The 18,732-nt window shown below is 30.3% G+C and overlaps 1 protein-coding gene across 1 annotated transcript in view; it reads left to right on the plus strand.

Annotated features, from left to right (window-relative positions):
• Positions 1-18,732, plus strand: part of MAPK10 (mitogen-activated protein kinase 10) — a 263,100-nt gene that overhangs the window by 206,146 nt on the left and 38,222 nt on the right. Inside the window, exons 8-10 of the mRNA XM_011356389.2 lie at positions 2,524-2,595; positions 12,962-13,144; positions 17,577-17,701. Of these exons, the coding sequence (XP_011354691.1) occupies positions 2,524-2,595; positions 12,962-13,144; positions 17,577-17,701 (380 nt within the window). The remainder of the gene's footprint in view (positions 1-2,523; positions 2,596-12,961; positions 13,145-17,576; positions 17,702-18,732) is intronic.

Genomic DNA, 18,732 nt, shown 5'->3' on the forward strand with positions numbered 1-18,732 from the left:
TAATCTAATGCCTAACAGATGATACCACACTAGAGATTTTCTCACTTAGAAAATTAAAAACCATATTTTGGTAACACCACAACTCACTTAGCTTTTGTTTTAAGGAAAGTGACTTAGTTTCTGAGTGTTAAAATTGCAAATGAATATACTTTCTGCCTATGGGGACACTGAATGCAATAAATGAGAATCATAAAAGCAACCAGAATTCTACCTGGGTAGCATTAGTATACAAAACTCTTATGGAGACCAAAACACTGTGTCAGACTGTCTAGAAAACATCAAAATCCAGTTTCCAACAGTGATTGAATTTAGTAATATCTTCTAAGATTTATATACAGTCAATATTCATTGAAACATTTTTAAAATTGTATAAAATAATTCAGTTACTCTGAAAAGCAGATTATTTATTAGTTGAGGGAAGGCTTACCACCACCCCAGCTTCCTGTCCCAGTAAGATAAAATATCATTCTTTTATTACCTATTTCTTGTTTTAGTTGTGATGACTAATTCATAAAATCTGGTACGATAGCTTTATTTTGAGAAATAATCCTGTCTTGAGTATATAAAAATCCATGTAAATTCACGTGCATATATTTCACTTTTGTAATACATAATGACCAAGTTTGCCATTTTCAGGAATAAGGCTTTGAAACACTTAGGTGGCATAAGCATGGATTATCTATAGAAATAGCGGATAGTGAATCAAGTTAAACGAGGATTGGAATGGTTTCCACAGTATTATCACCTTGGAAAGATTCATTAAAATAAAGAAAACAGAATTCAACATATATTCATCAGTAGTTCAGATGTAGAGTTTATATCTCTGCATGATTTTTATGCAAAGCTTTGTGATCTATTAAGTCTATTTTTTGGTTATTAAATAAAAAATAAGAATAAATGTTTAAAAAGTCCCCGATAGGTTTGTGGCAGAAACAGCTTTTCCCCAAATGTTTGAATAGATAACAGGCAAGATAAAACACTGCTTGTTGAGTTTTTATCTCTCTATATTTTTTTTTTGTCTCTTTTCCAATATCTATAAAAAATAGATACACTGTTATAAGCAACTTAGTCAGACCGATAACTTTGGACAGTACGATAAGAATACTTGCAATTCAAAAATAAATACATTTTTGGAGATCTTTTTTTTTTCTTTTAATCAAAAATTCTCATAATACCAACCTCTTTTGAGACAGATATTATCTGGAATTACAAATGCATTAATAATAAAGGATGCACAACTGTTTGCTCTATCTTTCCCTGATATTTCTGCATGTTACTGCTTTCCTAAAACGGAAGCAAAACCAATTTGCTTCTCTGGTATGCTTATCACCTTTAAAGCTGTAACCATTCCTTTGCAGTGATCACTCTGTTTAGGTGTTAAGTCAAACTATGGAAACTTTGAGTTTAATCTGAGTGAGATTTTCATATTGGAAAGACTCTCATGAGGAATACTTTAAGGTTACTGCCAAATTACAAGATGTAATTTGAAGAGTAAGTGGAGCAAATTATAGTGGCTACTATCTTAATGCCTTTTCAACTATTTGTTCTACCTTCTACATCCCTTATTCCCCACCCTCCCACAAGAATGACCTGTTTCTCTTTCTGACTTCAAGAGGAACATGTGAGTAACCAACAATAGTTAAAGAGCAAGATTTCACTTTTTTGCTTCTCCTTTCCCCATTTTGCCCCTCCCTGTGAATCCTCTGCTCTAGCTTCCTGGTTTTAAGTTCTGGATGATAACTGGCAACAGCAGAGAGACCATCATAACTTCACCTTAAATTTTAGTGTTTCTTTTTCATTCACAATTTCAGAATAAGTGTCAGCTCTCTAGTCATGTTGATTATCTCTTGTTGAACCATCTCTTTTTGAAAGCCAGCATTTCTTACCATTATAAAGCAACCACATCTATAAAAATAAGCCAAGGCTTCCTATTTAGAAACTTGCTCCTTTGATGGGAAGCAATGAAACTGAGCCAGCATATTCCAAAACATTTATTCTTGAACTGGCATTCACTTCTGGAAATTTATTCACATTTATAAATAAGAATAAATGTGTTTTATAAAAGAAATCCTTTCTTTTGAAGTTACTGGCAGCTTTTCTTTCTTTCCCCCACTCCCAAATATGGTACACAAAAGAATAAAAAATGAACTGATTTACATGTTTCCCATATTAAAACAATCTACAATAATTTACAATACAAATCAGTAGGATTCTAGTAGATAAATGTAAATTAGACCTTTTAAATCAGAAACTAAATTAATCATTGAATTATAATTGCAAAGTAGTATTCATCATACATTGGGCAACATTGAGCAGTGTTGTTACTTAGCAGAAAGGGTCCTGACATTCTTGTTTTCTCTCCCATTTCACTGTTTTATAACACTAATGATCATAAAATTGGCCTCTCATCCAGTCAGCGAAAGGTCAGACCATTGCTCTATGGCATGGGTAGCCAAGTGGTTTCATTTATTTGCTCTTCTATTCCTGTCTTCTTGTTTATCTTCATGTCATTTTTGTTTTCAGTTGACATGTGGTCAGTAGGGTGCATCATGGGAGAAATGATAAAAGGTGCAGTGCTGTTTCCTGGCACTGATCGTATCCTTCTTAGCAGCCAGTGGTCTCTATGGGTGTCATTCTCAATTTCCTTTGGTCAAAAATATAATCCTGCTGATGGTATGCATTCACATCTCTTAGAGGGGTTCTATGAGTCTCCAATGTCAAATGTTTACAGCTGGCATCATGGTAACTGTCTCTTAGGAAGATCATGAGTAACTGTCTCTTAGGAAGATCTTACATGGATATTACAGTATCAAAAATGAAACATTCAGCATGGTATCAAAAGGTCTGCTTTAATTCATTCCTATGAAACTAATTGTAGTGATATGCTCTTCTTTATTGCTTTTTGTTGTAGATATTTCAAAATTAATTTCTATTCATAGCTAGATAATAAATGACCAAATATTTCAATTTTAAGACTGAAGATTTATGCTTTTTACATCATAAGAATATTCACTTGACATAGAATTCTAATCAGTTAGATTTATGTTCATCCACAAATACAATTGGTTTAACATATTCAGAGAACATGCATATGAATTTTATTTTTAAATTGCTCAACCTCTTCTAAAATTATTTTTCTCATTCACTTAATTTATAGAAATAATTGCTCCAATTCTTATTATTTTCTCCACATTATTAACAAGTACAATAATTAAAACCTCATTAATTAATAATAATTATATAAAATATCTGAAGAAATAAATTTATGCCTCCTCTTAGGCAGCAAATAATTAGCAAGTAAAGATTCCAGAGGCTCTGAAGTATTAAATAGATATGGATACCATGTGATTAGTATATGGGTGCATAATAACATTTCTTTGTTTGTTAAATATTCTATACTCAGTCGTTTATGAAAATAGTATGTCCTCATCATACTAAAAATAAAATCTCTGCTTAAATGATCATAATTCAAAACTAAAACTGAACCTATAATAATGAGGTTTTAATATGTAATTAAAGTAAATCTAGTTACTAATGCAGTGTATCCTAACCATATTATAATTAGCCTTTTGCTTTGAAGATTGATATATGACATATATGGTTATATATGTGCATATATATATGTTACAAATGTGGATTTACATAGAGTTTTAAACACATATTCTCTGTATGTATTAAAGGACCAGTTTAGGGAATGATTGAGTTAGGCACTCAATTGATATTTGTCAAATGAAAGAACTTAAGCTAAAATATTTTATTTAGTTAAAAATAAAGCTGCACTGTTTTTATTTCCATTCTTGCTAAAAACTTTTTTCTACTCTTATAAGACACATTTATTTTTTAAAATGTGTCTATATTGCAGTTTAGTCTTCTATGTTTACACTTTATTAAATAATATCTAAAAATTTACCACATTCATGTTAATGTTAATATTATTTAGAAGTATGTTGACTTGTTAAAAAAGCTAAATTCCCTCAGACTTCTTAAAAACAGCCTTTCTTTGATTACCAACAAATTATAAACTCGAGTTTGGTCTTTGAACATGGAATATGAAACAGTTCTTAAATTTTGGCTCATTTTAGACATTTGATGAAAATAAACTCAATGTTAACTTTGTACTCTTGATTTTTCAGCAGTGCATTGTGGTTGAATAACTGATAACCGAAATGAATATTTGCCCTCTGTAAATTAAAATGGTCGATTTTCAGTACTCTTACATTTTATGTTAAAGAAAATCATTTCAGATTTCTACAACTGAGTTATTAAATATGGATTAACATTTCTTAGAATTCATTTATTGGGAGAAGTTACTTGGGTACCAATTTTTCGTTTGGGTATCAAAATCCCTTATAAGTAAAGCTTTAGGCAGTTGCTAATGTTAACGTATTATATTAGATGCCCTTTCAATGCCTGAGCTTGATATGTGATATTGAGTTATTTCTGGAGCTCTTATATGGGGATACATTTGTAAATTTCCTGAAGAGTGAATAAGAATTATTTTCTAAAGTGTCTCCGCGGAGTGTAGGGTGTGGTCTTTCAATGATTTCAAGCATGTTGGTTAAAGTTTAAATCAGTCTTTCGCAAACAAACAATTTATGAACATTGAATATTATAAAGTTAACTTCTTAAAATGAAGAGAGATTATTTGTTTAAAAATTTTTTTGTTATTAGAAATGACTGATCTGAGGAGGTAATAAATTATATCTGAATTTATTAGTTAAATAGAACCTTTAAAATGGAGCTGGAGATATACAATATATATACTATACATCTATACAATACATCATAAGGATTCATACAATTTTTAAACATTTCTTCATTTATATAAAGACGTTCTCAAAGTAAATGATTTCTAAAAATTCTTGCAATATGAACTATACAAATCTTCTTAATATATAAACTAACTCAATAGCAAAACTTAAAATATTAATAAGGTCTTATATCCTTTATCTTTTATACTTAAAAAAATACAACACATTATTTTTAGAATTGAGAAATTTTGATAGCCAAATATAACTCTCAAAATTCTATGTTTATAGCTTTGTTAGTAGATATATTTTAAGTATATATTAATTGAATTTTATTCAATTCAAATATGTTTTTAATTCTCTACAGAAGAATTGGAAATCAACTATTGAGATAATTTTATTTTGAGAGATCTTATGAATTTCATCATAGCAGGAATTTTGGCTTTAAAATTACAATATATTTTATACAAATGAATTAATATTAAATATATAGCTTTTGAAGAAAATTAGTGAATTGAACACATATATACTACCACACAGGTTAAAAAAATAGAATCTTACCAATAAATACCTTTTAATCTTTTTGTGTGATTCTCTCCAATCATATTCTCTGTTCTCCCCACAGAGATCACTATGGTCCTAAATACGTGTCTTTACAATCTCCTTGACTGTGTTTTACATATTGTATTATTATTATTTTGTTACTTGCTTTTTTTTTAAGTTAATGTTTATTTTTTAGATTTATTCATGTTGACATATTAGAAATAGTTCATTCATTTTCATTGCTGTATAATATTCCAGTCTGTGACTATTCTATTAACTAATCCAGTCTCCTATAAATAGACTTTGGGATATATTCAATTTTTGTTTCTGTTTTTATAAACAATGATGATATGATTATACATGTCTAGGAGAACATGGGCAAGGTTTTCTTTATGATAAATGCCCAGGCTCATAGGTTTCCACATTTTTAATTTGTGCAACATCAAATTGATTTCTAAAGTAGCAGTATATAGATGTAACTGTCTACTTCACAACCTCACCAACTCCTGGTATTGTCAAATTTGTTTTTAAATTTGTTACCAATCCCTTGGATATAAAATACTATTTCAATGGAGTTTTAATTTACTTTTTCTTGATTACAGGGAGACTGAGCATCTTTTCTTGTTTATTGGCCATTAGTATTTTCCTCTTGGAAAAGTATCCTGTTTTTTTTAAACAATTTTTTCTATTGTATATTTTTATTGATTAGTAGGACTTCATATAATTGGACACCTAATCTATGTCAATATCATGTGTTGCAAATATCTTCTCTCCTGTATTTAGATTATTTCCTCATTTTATAGTGATTTTGAAATTTAGCAATCTCTTTTTTTATGGTTCATATATTTTTATATCTTGTTTAGGAATTCTTTGACGCCTTTATATTCTCTTATAATTTTAATGTGAATGTTTTAAAGTCTAATTTTTTTACATTTAAGCCTTTAGTCCACATGGAATTGATTTTTCTGTATGTTGTGAAAAGGTATTCAATTTATTTTATTCTATTTCCATTTACTGACTAGCTTATTCTTTCATCACTGATATATAATGCTGCCCTTGTCATAAGTTTCCACATGTTGAGAGGAGGTGTATTAGATTCTGGGCTGTATATTCTGTTCCATTGGGCTGTCTAACTCTATATCATTACTACCCTTTTTTAATGACTACAAATGTATACTATGGGCTTATATATCAAATTGGGTAAATACCTCTCCTATTTTTGTCTCCTTTAGAAGTATCTTAGCTATTAATGAATTATTGTTCTTCCATAAAAATTTTAGAGGTGGGTTGTTAGCTTATATAAAAAAGATTTCTATTGGTATTTATACTGGAATTGTATTGAATCTATAGTTCAATTTGTATAGTTATTATTTTAGTTAAGCCATTTTAAATCTTTTGTACATAAAAGGATCTTAGCACACACTAATTTTAGTTCTAATTGTTTTAACTGCATAAATTAACAATATTTTATTGAGAACAGGTAGATTTTGTTTAGATTCACCCTTATGATTATCATTTTCTTGGCTTACTACTACTTTCTGCAATTTGGCCTTTTATTTTGAGATTATTTTCTTTGCTCCTCAAGTACACCCTTTGGGAGTTTTTAGTGGGAGTCTTTGATGATAAAATTCTGTTTTTGATTGGGTTCTCTTACTTGAAAGACAGTTTAATTGGATATAGAATTTGAGATTGACAGTTATTTTCCTCCAGCATTTTAAAGATATTATTTCACCGACATTTTGTTTCCAATATTGCTGGTGAATAATTAGCTGTCAGTGTAATAGTCATCTTTGGAGATAACAAATTCTTTTTCTCTGATTTCATTTAGGATTCTTGGTGTTTGGCTTTCTGCTGCTTCTCTACCATGTGACTAGATGTGAGTTGTTTTTTTGTTGTTGTTTCGTTCTGTTTTTTTTTTTTTAATCTACCTTGGGATTCACTGTGTTTCCTAAATTCTAACCTATCTCCAATTCCTGGAATTTCTCAGCTTCTGTTTCTTTAAATATTTTCTCTCCCCTATTTTTTTACATTATCTCCATAAAAATTCAACAGATATTTTTAAACATCTACTATGTGCTGGGTACTTTCTGTCTCCAGGTATATATCAGTAAACAAAACCATCATCAAAAAAATCATGACATCATGAAATTCTTGACATGAAATTTACAATAAAGGCACAGTATATTAGAAGGTGATAATAGCTGAAGGATAAGAGAGATCAAAATGCTAAGATGGGGAGACAGGGATTGTCTCCTGCTTCCTTTAACATAAAATGTTTTGTTAGGTATGCCTCATATGGCATGTTTTCTTGACCTCATATAAACTTGATTGTACCTTTTAAACCTTCCTTTTACATATTGTATACTTAGCAATGAATGTAATCTTCCAGAGAGGGTCTCACAGAACAGAGTACAGTGTCACTATAACTCTCTTAAGTAGAATTCTATATTTCTATTAGTGTTAGAAGCTATTTCTATTAGCTCCTTTATTTAAAATCATTTTATTTACCAATCTTAAAAGAAACTTGGTATTTTTCAGCTATAAAATACAAATGTCAAATTGAATAATCTCTAAGGCCTCTTCCCAGTTTCAAAATACAGGTAGAGTCAGATCCAGCCTTCATGAGATAAGAATATCATACAATTTGAGGAGGGTATTATGTACAAAAAAATTAATATTATAAATGCAAAATGAGGGCTGATGCAAATGACAGGCCCCAAAGATTAACCTTCAATAGCTTCATGAATATTCTACCCTTGTGGCACATATTAATATATTACTGGATTTACTTATATGTGAAATGTCTCTCCATATTTTTTAGCTTTGTAAGTAAATATAGATTACAATAATAAATAGATTTATAAAATAAAATAGATTGTACTAAGATCCACATACATCATGCTTCAAATATCAGCTTTTGGATAGTTTGTGTCTCACAATATCCCACTAGCAATCTGTTGCCAGTGAACAAATAACTTTTTACTTAAATTGTCAGCTTTGAGTTTAGAATGTGTTCTGGCTTATATTTCCTCTTCCTGTGCTATTTATAATGGATGATAGTTACAATTGTACATTAAATCATTTATTTATATTTTGTGTTTTCAGAATTTGAGAGGTACTTTTGAGAGGAAAGAACATTTTCAAATGAAAAAAAAGAGTAAAAATATTTTAAATGGAACAAAACAACTTAAGAAAATCTGGATCCAGAGCTCTTGTCACATGTGTATATATTTCTAACCTGATCTTTACACTTGTCCTCAGAAATGAGAGCTTTTTTCTTTTTGAGAGAAAATTTTGTCATAGAGAAATATGAAGTAATTACTAAAATAAATTGTCAAATATTTTGAACTTTATATAGAGTAACTTTTTGTACTTTCTGTGAGTGGCATCCCATAGGTGATAGCAACACATAATTTCAATCCTTCTTTAGATGACGATAGACAGAATCCCTCTTCCTCTGTTGATAACCTATGTGTGCCATTTGTCCCATGGTCTTTTCAGGAAAGCGATATGGAAAAAAGGGATAAATATTAAGATATTTCTTTCCCTGAAGTATTTTCACATGAATGACCCCCTGAAACATGTTAGTATTTTATTCTTAAATCTGGTTTAGTAATTCACAAGGGACTGTTAGTATATTCTACATTGGTGTTTCTCAAAATATAGTCCAGGAACCATCTGGATTGCAATTCCTATTGGTGTTTTTGTATGATATAATCTCAGATCTATGGACTCAGAATTTTGTAGATTGGTGGGAGAAAGTGGAGGGATCTGTATTTCATAAGTCCCTTATGTCATAAATATTCAAGTTAAGGAACCACAGTTTTATATCATGATGCTTAACACTTAGCATGCATGCCTCCACTTCATTATTGCATAGTCACTGCAGACATCGCTAATTGATTCCAGTATTTTTTCCTGCAGGACTAACATAAATCCACATAGTAATACTCAATATAATGCCTAGGCAGTCAGTTGGTTTGATAGATAAAATAGCCTCTCCTGAAGCTATTCTATATGGACAGTGTTCTTAGGCAATATATATTTTTTAAAATATAGTTAACAATTTGGAGATAAACACTGATATTCTTTAAGCTGCAAATTGATATCAGAAAATTTTACACAAAATATTGAATATAGAGCTTAGAGTAGAGTAGAAAGCAAGTCTGAATTCAAAAAGGTGTCAACTCTGGAAACCACATTCATAATAATAAAAAGGAATCAATGATGGAAGAAAACATAAAAGAAGATACAATTCAAAAGACATATTAGAATGAGGCCGTTAAACAACTCTTTATAATTCCACTTAGTAGTTTCCGAGAGCTTAAGTGTGAATAGTATAAATTATGTTCATAATTTTGACTTAAAATACCCAGAAAAAGATAAGGCATTATGTTTAAGGCAGTTTGTGATATGTTTTAGTAAGTTCCCAAACCAAGGAATTTAAAGGGAAAGGAGTGCATGAAATGTAAGTTCTTAGCAAATTGATAAAGTTAATGAATAATTCTAACTTTTAGGATTTCAGATACTCATTTTTAGAATCTGTTTTATTCATCTATTACAATCCTATTTATTGAAGACATTAGCAATAGTAAATATTAGCACATTATCCTGTCATCATACTCTATTTATAAATTCAAACTTTTTGTAATATGACTTTTTTATGTAGTGAATTTAGAATTATATAAGGAAATTGACTGTCAAATAATTCCTTTAAAATGACATTTTTAAAATTTTTATGGAACGCTCTTGATAAATATGTTGAAGGTGATCATTTCTGAAATAGTAAATCAAAAATTAAAAAATACATGTTTATTGCTTTTTTGATAACTGCACACAGGCTAGAACTTGTAAATACTCAGATCCTTATTCATGTAGTATGTAAATAATACTTATAAGTGTTTGAAAGTAAATAAATCCTTTTACAAAAATAATTTCGGCCATTCTTTAAAAAATATTTACCATGTTAACATTAACACATAAGTATTATATCTAATTAAATTTTTATGTATTTTTTTAAAAAATATAATCATTGTGGAAATCTGATAATTAAATTTAAAAAAAATACATATCACCTCATCTTCTATTTAAAATTAATAAAATTAATCGTTTATGTAAATATTTTGACCTAATAGACTAGGGAGGCAGTTTTAGAGATGCTCTTTAAGGGAATTGCCTGTGACAAACACACCATCAATTTTATGACCAAATTAAAGCAATTTCTACCATATCAATTCCAAACTTGCTGCTTTCCTTACTGGAATCCTTGGAAAAGCTCTGGACTGGGAGCCAGGAGATACGTCTTCTAGTCTTGGCTTATATTTGGTTAATTATGATTATAAAAGTGAATCATGTGGTTAACTAAGCATAATTGGACATAGTTGTTCATGCTGTGATTCTATGAACATCTGGGAAACAAGCTCTTACTTATAATTGTACTTACATATAATTGTACATATTTATGGGAAGAAAGAACTTGACGTGGATTGCTTGAAGTAAAGGCACAAACTTTTAAAGATGACTATACCACATATTTGCCTTTATGAACATATAACTAACTCATTGATAATAATAAAGATTCTTGCCCCTCTTCTTCGTATAAACCATTGCATCATGGACCACAAGTGTGTTTCATCTAAAAAGCAATCTAAAGTAGGAAAATACACTGAAGGCTTTTATAGGCTTTAATTATAACTTCTAAAAAGAAACATTTTTAACTGTTCTTATTTAACAAATTCTAGAATATTTGACTCTCCTTAAACTTTAAAAATAACATGGAATTTTTTGGGGAATATTAAAAGCAATTTATTTTTTACTGAATAACTGTATAACTTTAGATAAATGTAACTAGAACATAATAGTGTGTTGGGAGTATTTTGCTGACTTTTTAAGTGATACTTTTACAGAAAATATGACAGCTTCTTTGCTCCTGTTTTTAGTTTGACATAATGTCTAAAATTCTAAGGAAGTTTGACCAATGATTAAACGATGGCTTGATGGGGCATGATAACCTAATTCTCTAGAGAGTAGACCTCTTTTCATAATTTACAGTGCAAGCACCTGTGATTTATTTAGCTGTACTAATGTTTTCTATTTAAATATGTTTAAGTAGTTAAAGCTTACCTATATCCATACTACTAACATAAGTTTTTGTATAAGAATAACTTTCAACTTTAACCTTTTGTAATTTTTTATTTCTTTATTTCTAATGATTTTGACTTACTACTATAGCCTCATAAATATTTTCCAGTTTTTCTCACCTTCACTTTATTTTTCGATATTATGCAATCATACATTTTTCCATCCCAATAATTAAGAGGATATGTAATAATTTAAATTTTTTTCAACTAGATTATAAAGACAATAAAAGAGGATTTGCAAAGTAGCTTGATTTTATCTTTGTTCAATCTCTCATCTACTTTATTTGCATTATACATTTATTTTTGTTAACTATAGTTAATTTTGTCTTTTGTCAGGACTGCTGATTTTTTTTTTAGTTCAACTGTATTGAACAGCTAAGGGTAAAGAGTTTACAAACCACAATTAAGTAATATTATAGTAGATTCTCTGAACCATTGCAAAATAACATGATCAGAAATGAATTAATTAACTTATTATTAAAGAATAGAATTGTGAAAGAATAAACAATGTAAGAGAGAACACTGCCTGTGGTATTGGATTTAGGAAGAATTTTTAAGGAGTCTATTGTTCATTGACAGATGGCAAGGAAATTTCTTTGAAATTAACTTTTTTCAGATGGTCCATCATGGTTTTCATGCGTGCTATTTATCATTTGTAAGACTCTGATGTATCAAATAGTAATGATAGATGAGGAGAATCTCAGTCAGTGGGTATGTCTGTCAAAGAGCTAGCTCCAATTCTGGAGGACATTAATTTTCATAGAGAGTTAATAGTTTTCCTGTAGAATTCCACATGCTTAATGTACTTTTGAAACAAATGCACTTGGATGAAAATTCATTGTTTTAAGTTGAACATCCTGTGTTTACTCTAATATTTTCTTGATATTCAGGATTACAGAGCACTACTGTCAGAAGTAAGAAAATAGGTTTAAAATTGTGACTACTTTGATAAATAGAAAATTTTTAAGTCTTTGATGAAGAATTAATGAATTATTTTATTATCAAAAATAATATTGATCCCATAAGTAATGCATATGAGTAGAAAACATTAACAGATGATGAAATTTCCTGTTTGGTAGTGAAAAAAAAATCTTAAGAAAAATTATTTAAAATACTTGTGTGTTTGTCATTTTTAGAGAATAAATGATTGAGGTAATTTTTATGATAAAATATGTCATATTTCTTCTTTTAAATCACATGGTTATATAGAATTTTATTATAATGCAAGAAATTCTTCTTGTGTTATTAAATACATTTTCATCTTTACAACCCAAAAACTATCTCATGATATCCTATTTTAAGTAATGTTAGTTCTTCAAAAGTGTATATGTTCCAAAAGTGAATTTAAAATTCCAGGAGAATTTATTGCCTGACAATTCTGGTTTTATGTTTTTGTTCTTTGTTGCTTATTAAAACTCCAGTCGTGTTGATGACTGCTCAGGATTCTGAGAAGCAGTTAGTCTTCTGACTAGTGAACGGCAGGAGCTGGTGGCCTGCACTTCTGTTTGCCCTTAACTATTTAATTCTCAGATATTGACCAATGGAACAAGGTAATTGAGCAACTAGGAACACCGTGTCCAGAATTCATGAAGAAATTGCAACCCACAGTAAGAAACTATGTGGAGAATCGGCCCAAGTATGCCGGACTCACCTTCCCCAAGCTCTTTCCAGATTCCCTCTTCCCAGCGGATTCCGAGCACAATAAACTCAAAGGTAAGCCCATCAGAGCAACTGGAGATCAACTGTGTGGGGCGGTGGACTAAACGAACAAATAAAGACACCTCTCTTTAACTTGAACTGCCTCAATTTAAGGAGCAGTATTTCTTTTTTTTAATTTAAAATAATATTTTTTAAAATCACAATTACATACAAACCTATAAATATGACCAACCAGTAATCAGCCAAACCATCAATCCTAAACTTAGTGTGTTGTTTAAAAGTTACCTGGTAAAGAGATTTTTAGATCTGGAGAAAAGTAACATGGATTTTAGTCCCAAATCTGAGCCTAGCTACTGCTGCACCTTTAATCACAGAGACCCTTGATCTCTGGGTCTCGGTTTACTTTTTTCAAAATTTTATTTTATTTTTTATTAGTTTCAGATCTATATCACAATTGTTAGACCTTTATCTAATTTACAAAGTGATCTTCCGTCCTCCCACCACCCCCCGCCCCGGTTACTCTATTATTCACCTGGCACTATATAGAGTTATTACAATAATATAGACTATATTCCCTATGCTATACTCCACATCCCTATAACTGTTTTGTAACTAATTTGTACTTCTTAATCCCTTCACTTTTTCATCCAGCCCCCTAACCCTAATCCTGTCTGGTCATCACCAGTTTGTTCTAGGATGGGTATTTTTTAAAAGATCTTTCTTACAAAGAGAAAATGGCCAAAGATTGTAGAATTGTCCAGATATTCAAAGGGAAGCATAGTGCTAAAGTGTGTGACAGTGCTGTGGGTTAACTATTTCATAGAGCTTATTTAGAACCTTAAAATTATTTTGCCATATAACTCTAAAAGACCAACGTAATGTACATTGAAATCATTGTTTAAATTTTTTTATTACTTGGAAAATATTTTCAACACAAGTTTGAGTTGTAAACTCTTAGAGATGCTGATGTCTGCGTTTTATTTGTATTTTAGGGAGTGCTTAACCACCATTTGTCTTTTTTTCATTTTAGAGAGACAAACGAGATACCTACACATTTTACATGCAATATAAACTTTTATTAATAAGTAATTCTTTCAACTACTGTGTTTGTAGTCATAAACATTAGTAACGAATCTTATGATAATAAAACTGGGATAATAATGCATCAGCCATAAGATTGAAGACAAGGACTACATTGGCAATGTATAGTGTGATATAAATAATATTCTAATTTTAATTTAGGGCATCCCTGAGAAACTAATTTTGAAACAAAATTAAAATCTCTGTGAACCTGAGCAAGTTATCTAATCTTATCTAAAGTTAGATTTCTTTATCTTTTTTAATAAATAAAGGCGAAAAATCTTTATAGTTTATTGGGAGGATTAAATGACCAAATAATTTGTTAAGCACTTAGAACACTACCTGGCTCACAGAAAATGCTCAATAACTGTTAGCTATAAAAATACTAATAAATGTAATAATTATAATTTAAAATGTATTTATACGTTATCAAAAAAAGGACACATGCTTTTAAAGTTTTACCCCAAATGTTTGGTGAACAATGAACTAGTACAGACTTAATTTACAGACTTAATTTATAGCTATATAGACTAAAATGTGATGGAGAAACTAAAATGTGGTGCCTCCTATTTCTCAGGATCTTATCATCTCCCAACTTTCATCTGGTGGGTTTAAATGTGCAGCATTGTTTTTGTGTTTGTGACACTTAATGCAAAGTTAGGTTTCTTCCTTCAGCTGGCTCTCTGAATGGCAGCAGACTAAATTATTACTAAATCTACTTCTTTTAAGATCAACACATATGCAGGTTGAAGAAGAGCTAAGTAGAGAATTTATGTCTTTATGATGCTAATTGATGCGTCAGGCAAAAGAATTCCCTTCATATGAAGATACTTGTAATTGTAACAATATGGAGATGACAAGTCCTGATTAAATTATTTGAGATAATGACAGCACTTGTAGAAAAACTATGAAGTAAAATACCAACCGTCCTTCATAATATGATTTCAACTTCCTTGAGTTTATTTTTTGGCTGTTTAATTCAATTTGAATCTCTATGATTATATTATTTTTACAAATTATAAACTAGTTTATATATTTATACTCATTTAATTATAATTTTAATATAAAAATTAGCAAATTATAAAGAATTATACAAATAATCAAAGGGGAGAATTTATTCTAGTGTTATCAAACAAGAACATAAGACATTTGCTAGCAAACGAAAGAATGATGGGTGAGGATTGAAATCTTTTCCTCTTCCTCATTTTGCTCCCTACAAACAGTATTCATCATTCTTTATTTATTATGAGATGATTTGTTATCGCTGTAGTTCATGCCTCTATTGGTGAGAAGCCCACACTACTCCCACCCTTTCTAAGAGCAGAAACATGGGTGGGTTTCATGGGAGAATCTGTGGGAGGGGTGTGTGTGGGTCTGAGTATAAAACAGTTACAAATCTAAGAGATCTTTGAACCAATAAAATAAATAAATACAACCCTCATTAGGGAGTCTTTGAAAATGAGAAAAATTAAATATCGAAAGTTAATGTATAAGTATTTCTATACTTTTGTTATTACTGTGAGCTTCAGATTGTCCGTTTAGAAGTAGCAGAAATTAAATCTCTAAAATTGTGATTCCCAGAAAAATGATTAACAGAAATAAAAAAAAAAATTAGTCTTCCAGTCTAATTGAACTAGTGACATTTTTGGTAAATATAAAAATAAGTAATTAAATATATAAAAAGTACATGAATTAAAATGTAACAACAGAAGAAAATACTGTCATAGGACATTTGAAAAGAATACACTGCTACATTTTTTCTGCAGTATGATCAAAATCGTTAAAAGATACATAAACAAAACTAGAAGAGAATATATCAATAATAAGAGTGATTGCCTCTATATGGTGGGGATAGTTGGTTTTTCCTGATTTCTAAATTTTCTATAATTAACCCATATTTTCTTAATAATCAGAAAAATTAAGTAAATATTGGCACATATCCATGGATTCAAACACATTGCCTTTTCCTAATTTAGCAAACCAATTTAAATTTCATTAATTTGAAGTTTTACCATATATTTGGAACAAATTGAATATTTTTACCATAGAACTATTTATGTAAAATTTTATATATTTTTAGAGATTTAAAACTGAGTATCCTTTAGCAATTAAACAAATACGCTTACTGATTATTACCACATAATTTTTAAAAATATATTCCTGGAATCTCACATTGTACCTGGCACACAGTGAACATTTAGTATTTTATAAACTGAACCAGATCCCCCATGTCAATTTGGTTACTAAATCTTGTGGATTCTTTCTCTCAGATCTGCCCCTTTCTCTCTATCCTTAAAGCTTCTGCTTCTGGTAAAGCCCTCACCATCTCCTGTCTTCAAAAAAGTCACCCCTGGAGCACGGCGTAAGGAATGCGGTCAGCAGTAATGTAATGGCTAAGTGTAGAGCCAGCGGGGAGAAAGAGTAGTCAGGGGATCGTTTCATAAACTATATAAATGTCTAACCAATGTACTGTATACTTGAAACTAATAATAAAATTAAAATTTAAAAGTCACCCCTGACCACCTAGCCTCCATCTAGACACTGCTTTAGCCCCTTTCCCAGCTCAGAAGAGCTTTTAAAATGAACAGTCTTTACCTACTTCATCTAATTCCTTTTAGATTTCATTCTTTTAGATTTATTTATAGTTATGAGAGCAATACATGTACATATTCTCCTCTCCTCAGAGGTAACTAGCATTTTCAGTTTGTTGATAATCTTTGCAGACCTTTTCTATGCATTTATAACACATAAATAGAAGAAAATGCTTGCTTGTTGTTTTGCTGAGAAGGGGCATATTTACACAAATAGCCTCATGATCTAAGGCTCATTCTACATTTTTTTTTTTAACTTAACAACATATCCATGTGAGTACTTACAGATCTACCTCATTCTTTTAAATTGCCAGATATAGTTCCAAGGTACAATTGTACCATAGGTTATTTGGTTGTTCTATAGATGGAAATTTAGACTGTTTAAATTTTTTTATTCCATAGCCAAGGCTGTAGTGAGCATCCCTTTTGTATGCATTACAAGAATATGTGCAATTGTTTTCCTAGGCTGTACCTAAAAGTGGAACTGCTGAGTCATAAAATATTCACATTTAAAATTTTAATAGATACTGCCAAATTTGCCCTCTGAAAAATCTTCATCAATTTACATTCCCACCAACGTGAATGAAATTACCTAATGTTAGTAGATATTACACCATCTTTTATTTTTGCAAATCTGATGGATAAAAAAAGATTTTATTGTTTCATCTTGCACTTCCCTTAATCACTTGGTGGTTACCTGATGTTTCGGAGGAAGGTGCTAGTTGATCTTTGTATTCTTAATTTCCTTTCTATCCAATAAATTTCATTGCCAAAATCAAAATTTTACTAATTGCTTTTCTCATTTATCATTTCAGCCAGCCAAGCCAGGGACTTGTTGTCAAAGATGCTAGTCATTGACCCAGCCAAAAGGATATCAGTGGATGACGCTTTACAGCACCCATATATCAATGTCTGGTATGACCCTGCCGAAGTGGAGGCGGTAAGGCATAAGCTTATTTTATTTTCCTTCCACAAATCGTAGTAACTGGGTGCTCAGTGGTAAAAAATGAAAAAGAATTAGAATTCAAAAGAACACACAAAGGACCTTCATGAAATTCCAAAGTCACAAAGTTAATACTTCCTCTCTAGAAGTTATTTTCTTCTACCTGTGTTTTAAGTGCATTTCTTTTTTTCAGGATTTCCTATGAGAGATAGTGATTGAATCCAACACACCTGAGCTGTCCATGAAACACTTCTGTTTGTTTTTGTTAAATTGTTAACTCTACCAGTGTCTCCTCCTTTATTATTAGCCTCTCCTGATGCAAAATAAATAGCAGAAAACATAATAGAGGATAAGTTAACTTTCCCTCTATTTCCTTGATGTCTGCCATTAGTAAATTGTGGTACTAAAAACATTCTGATTATATAGCTTTTAACAGGCCATTGGTGACTGTGAAACCTTGCATAAATTAGATGAATAAAACTGAGTATTCCAATAAAGACATTATTTCAGGTTGATTCTAAATTGAATACCACAGTAAGATGTTTCTCCATATTTTAAATCCAGACATAGTTTAAGAATCTTCTCAGAAGCATAACTCTTTTTTATTTTATTTTATTTTTTACTATTTTCCAGCCATTTAATATCTTCTCTCCAATCACTGTCTTTACATCTGTGCCTTTCTCTGTGTGGAGTCAGGGCTGCACAGGCAAATGGGGTATTGTTGTGGCCCATCTGTGTTTTATAGGCCCCCTGATGAGAATGTCCTTTTGTCTCTGTGTTAAATGTTACTATCAGCAATGTTACCTTTTCCTCATCAAAATCTCTTTAAATTAGAATATCTGTGTTAAACGATGTCATTTTTTTTTACATAATACCTTCAAATTACTTTATTTGAATTAGTTCTTAATCTTCTATTTCAAATACTTTTCATTTGTTTGTTTTCTTTTGTCCTCTCTGTAGCCCATTCTTGCTTGAAATATTTTTGCTTTGTTTCAGCTTCTTTTCTTCTGCTTCTTTGTGTGCTTGCC

This window comes from Pteropus vampyrus, unplaced genomic scaffold (genome assembly GCF_000151845.1).
Source record: "Pteropus vampyrus isolate Shadow unplaced genomic scaffold, Pvam_2.0 Scaffold25, whole genome shotgun sequence".
Lineage (NCBI taxonomy): Eukaryota > Metazoa > Chordata > Mammalia > Chiroptera > Pteropodidae > Pteropus > Pteropus vampyrus.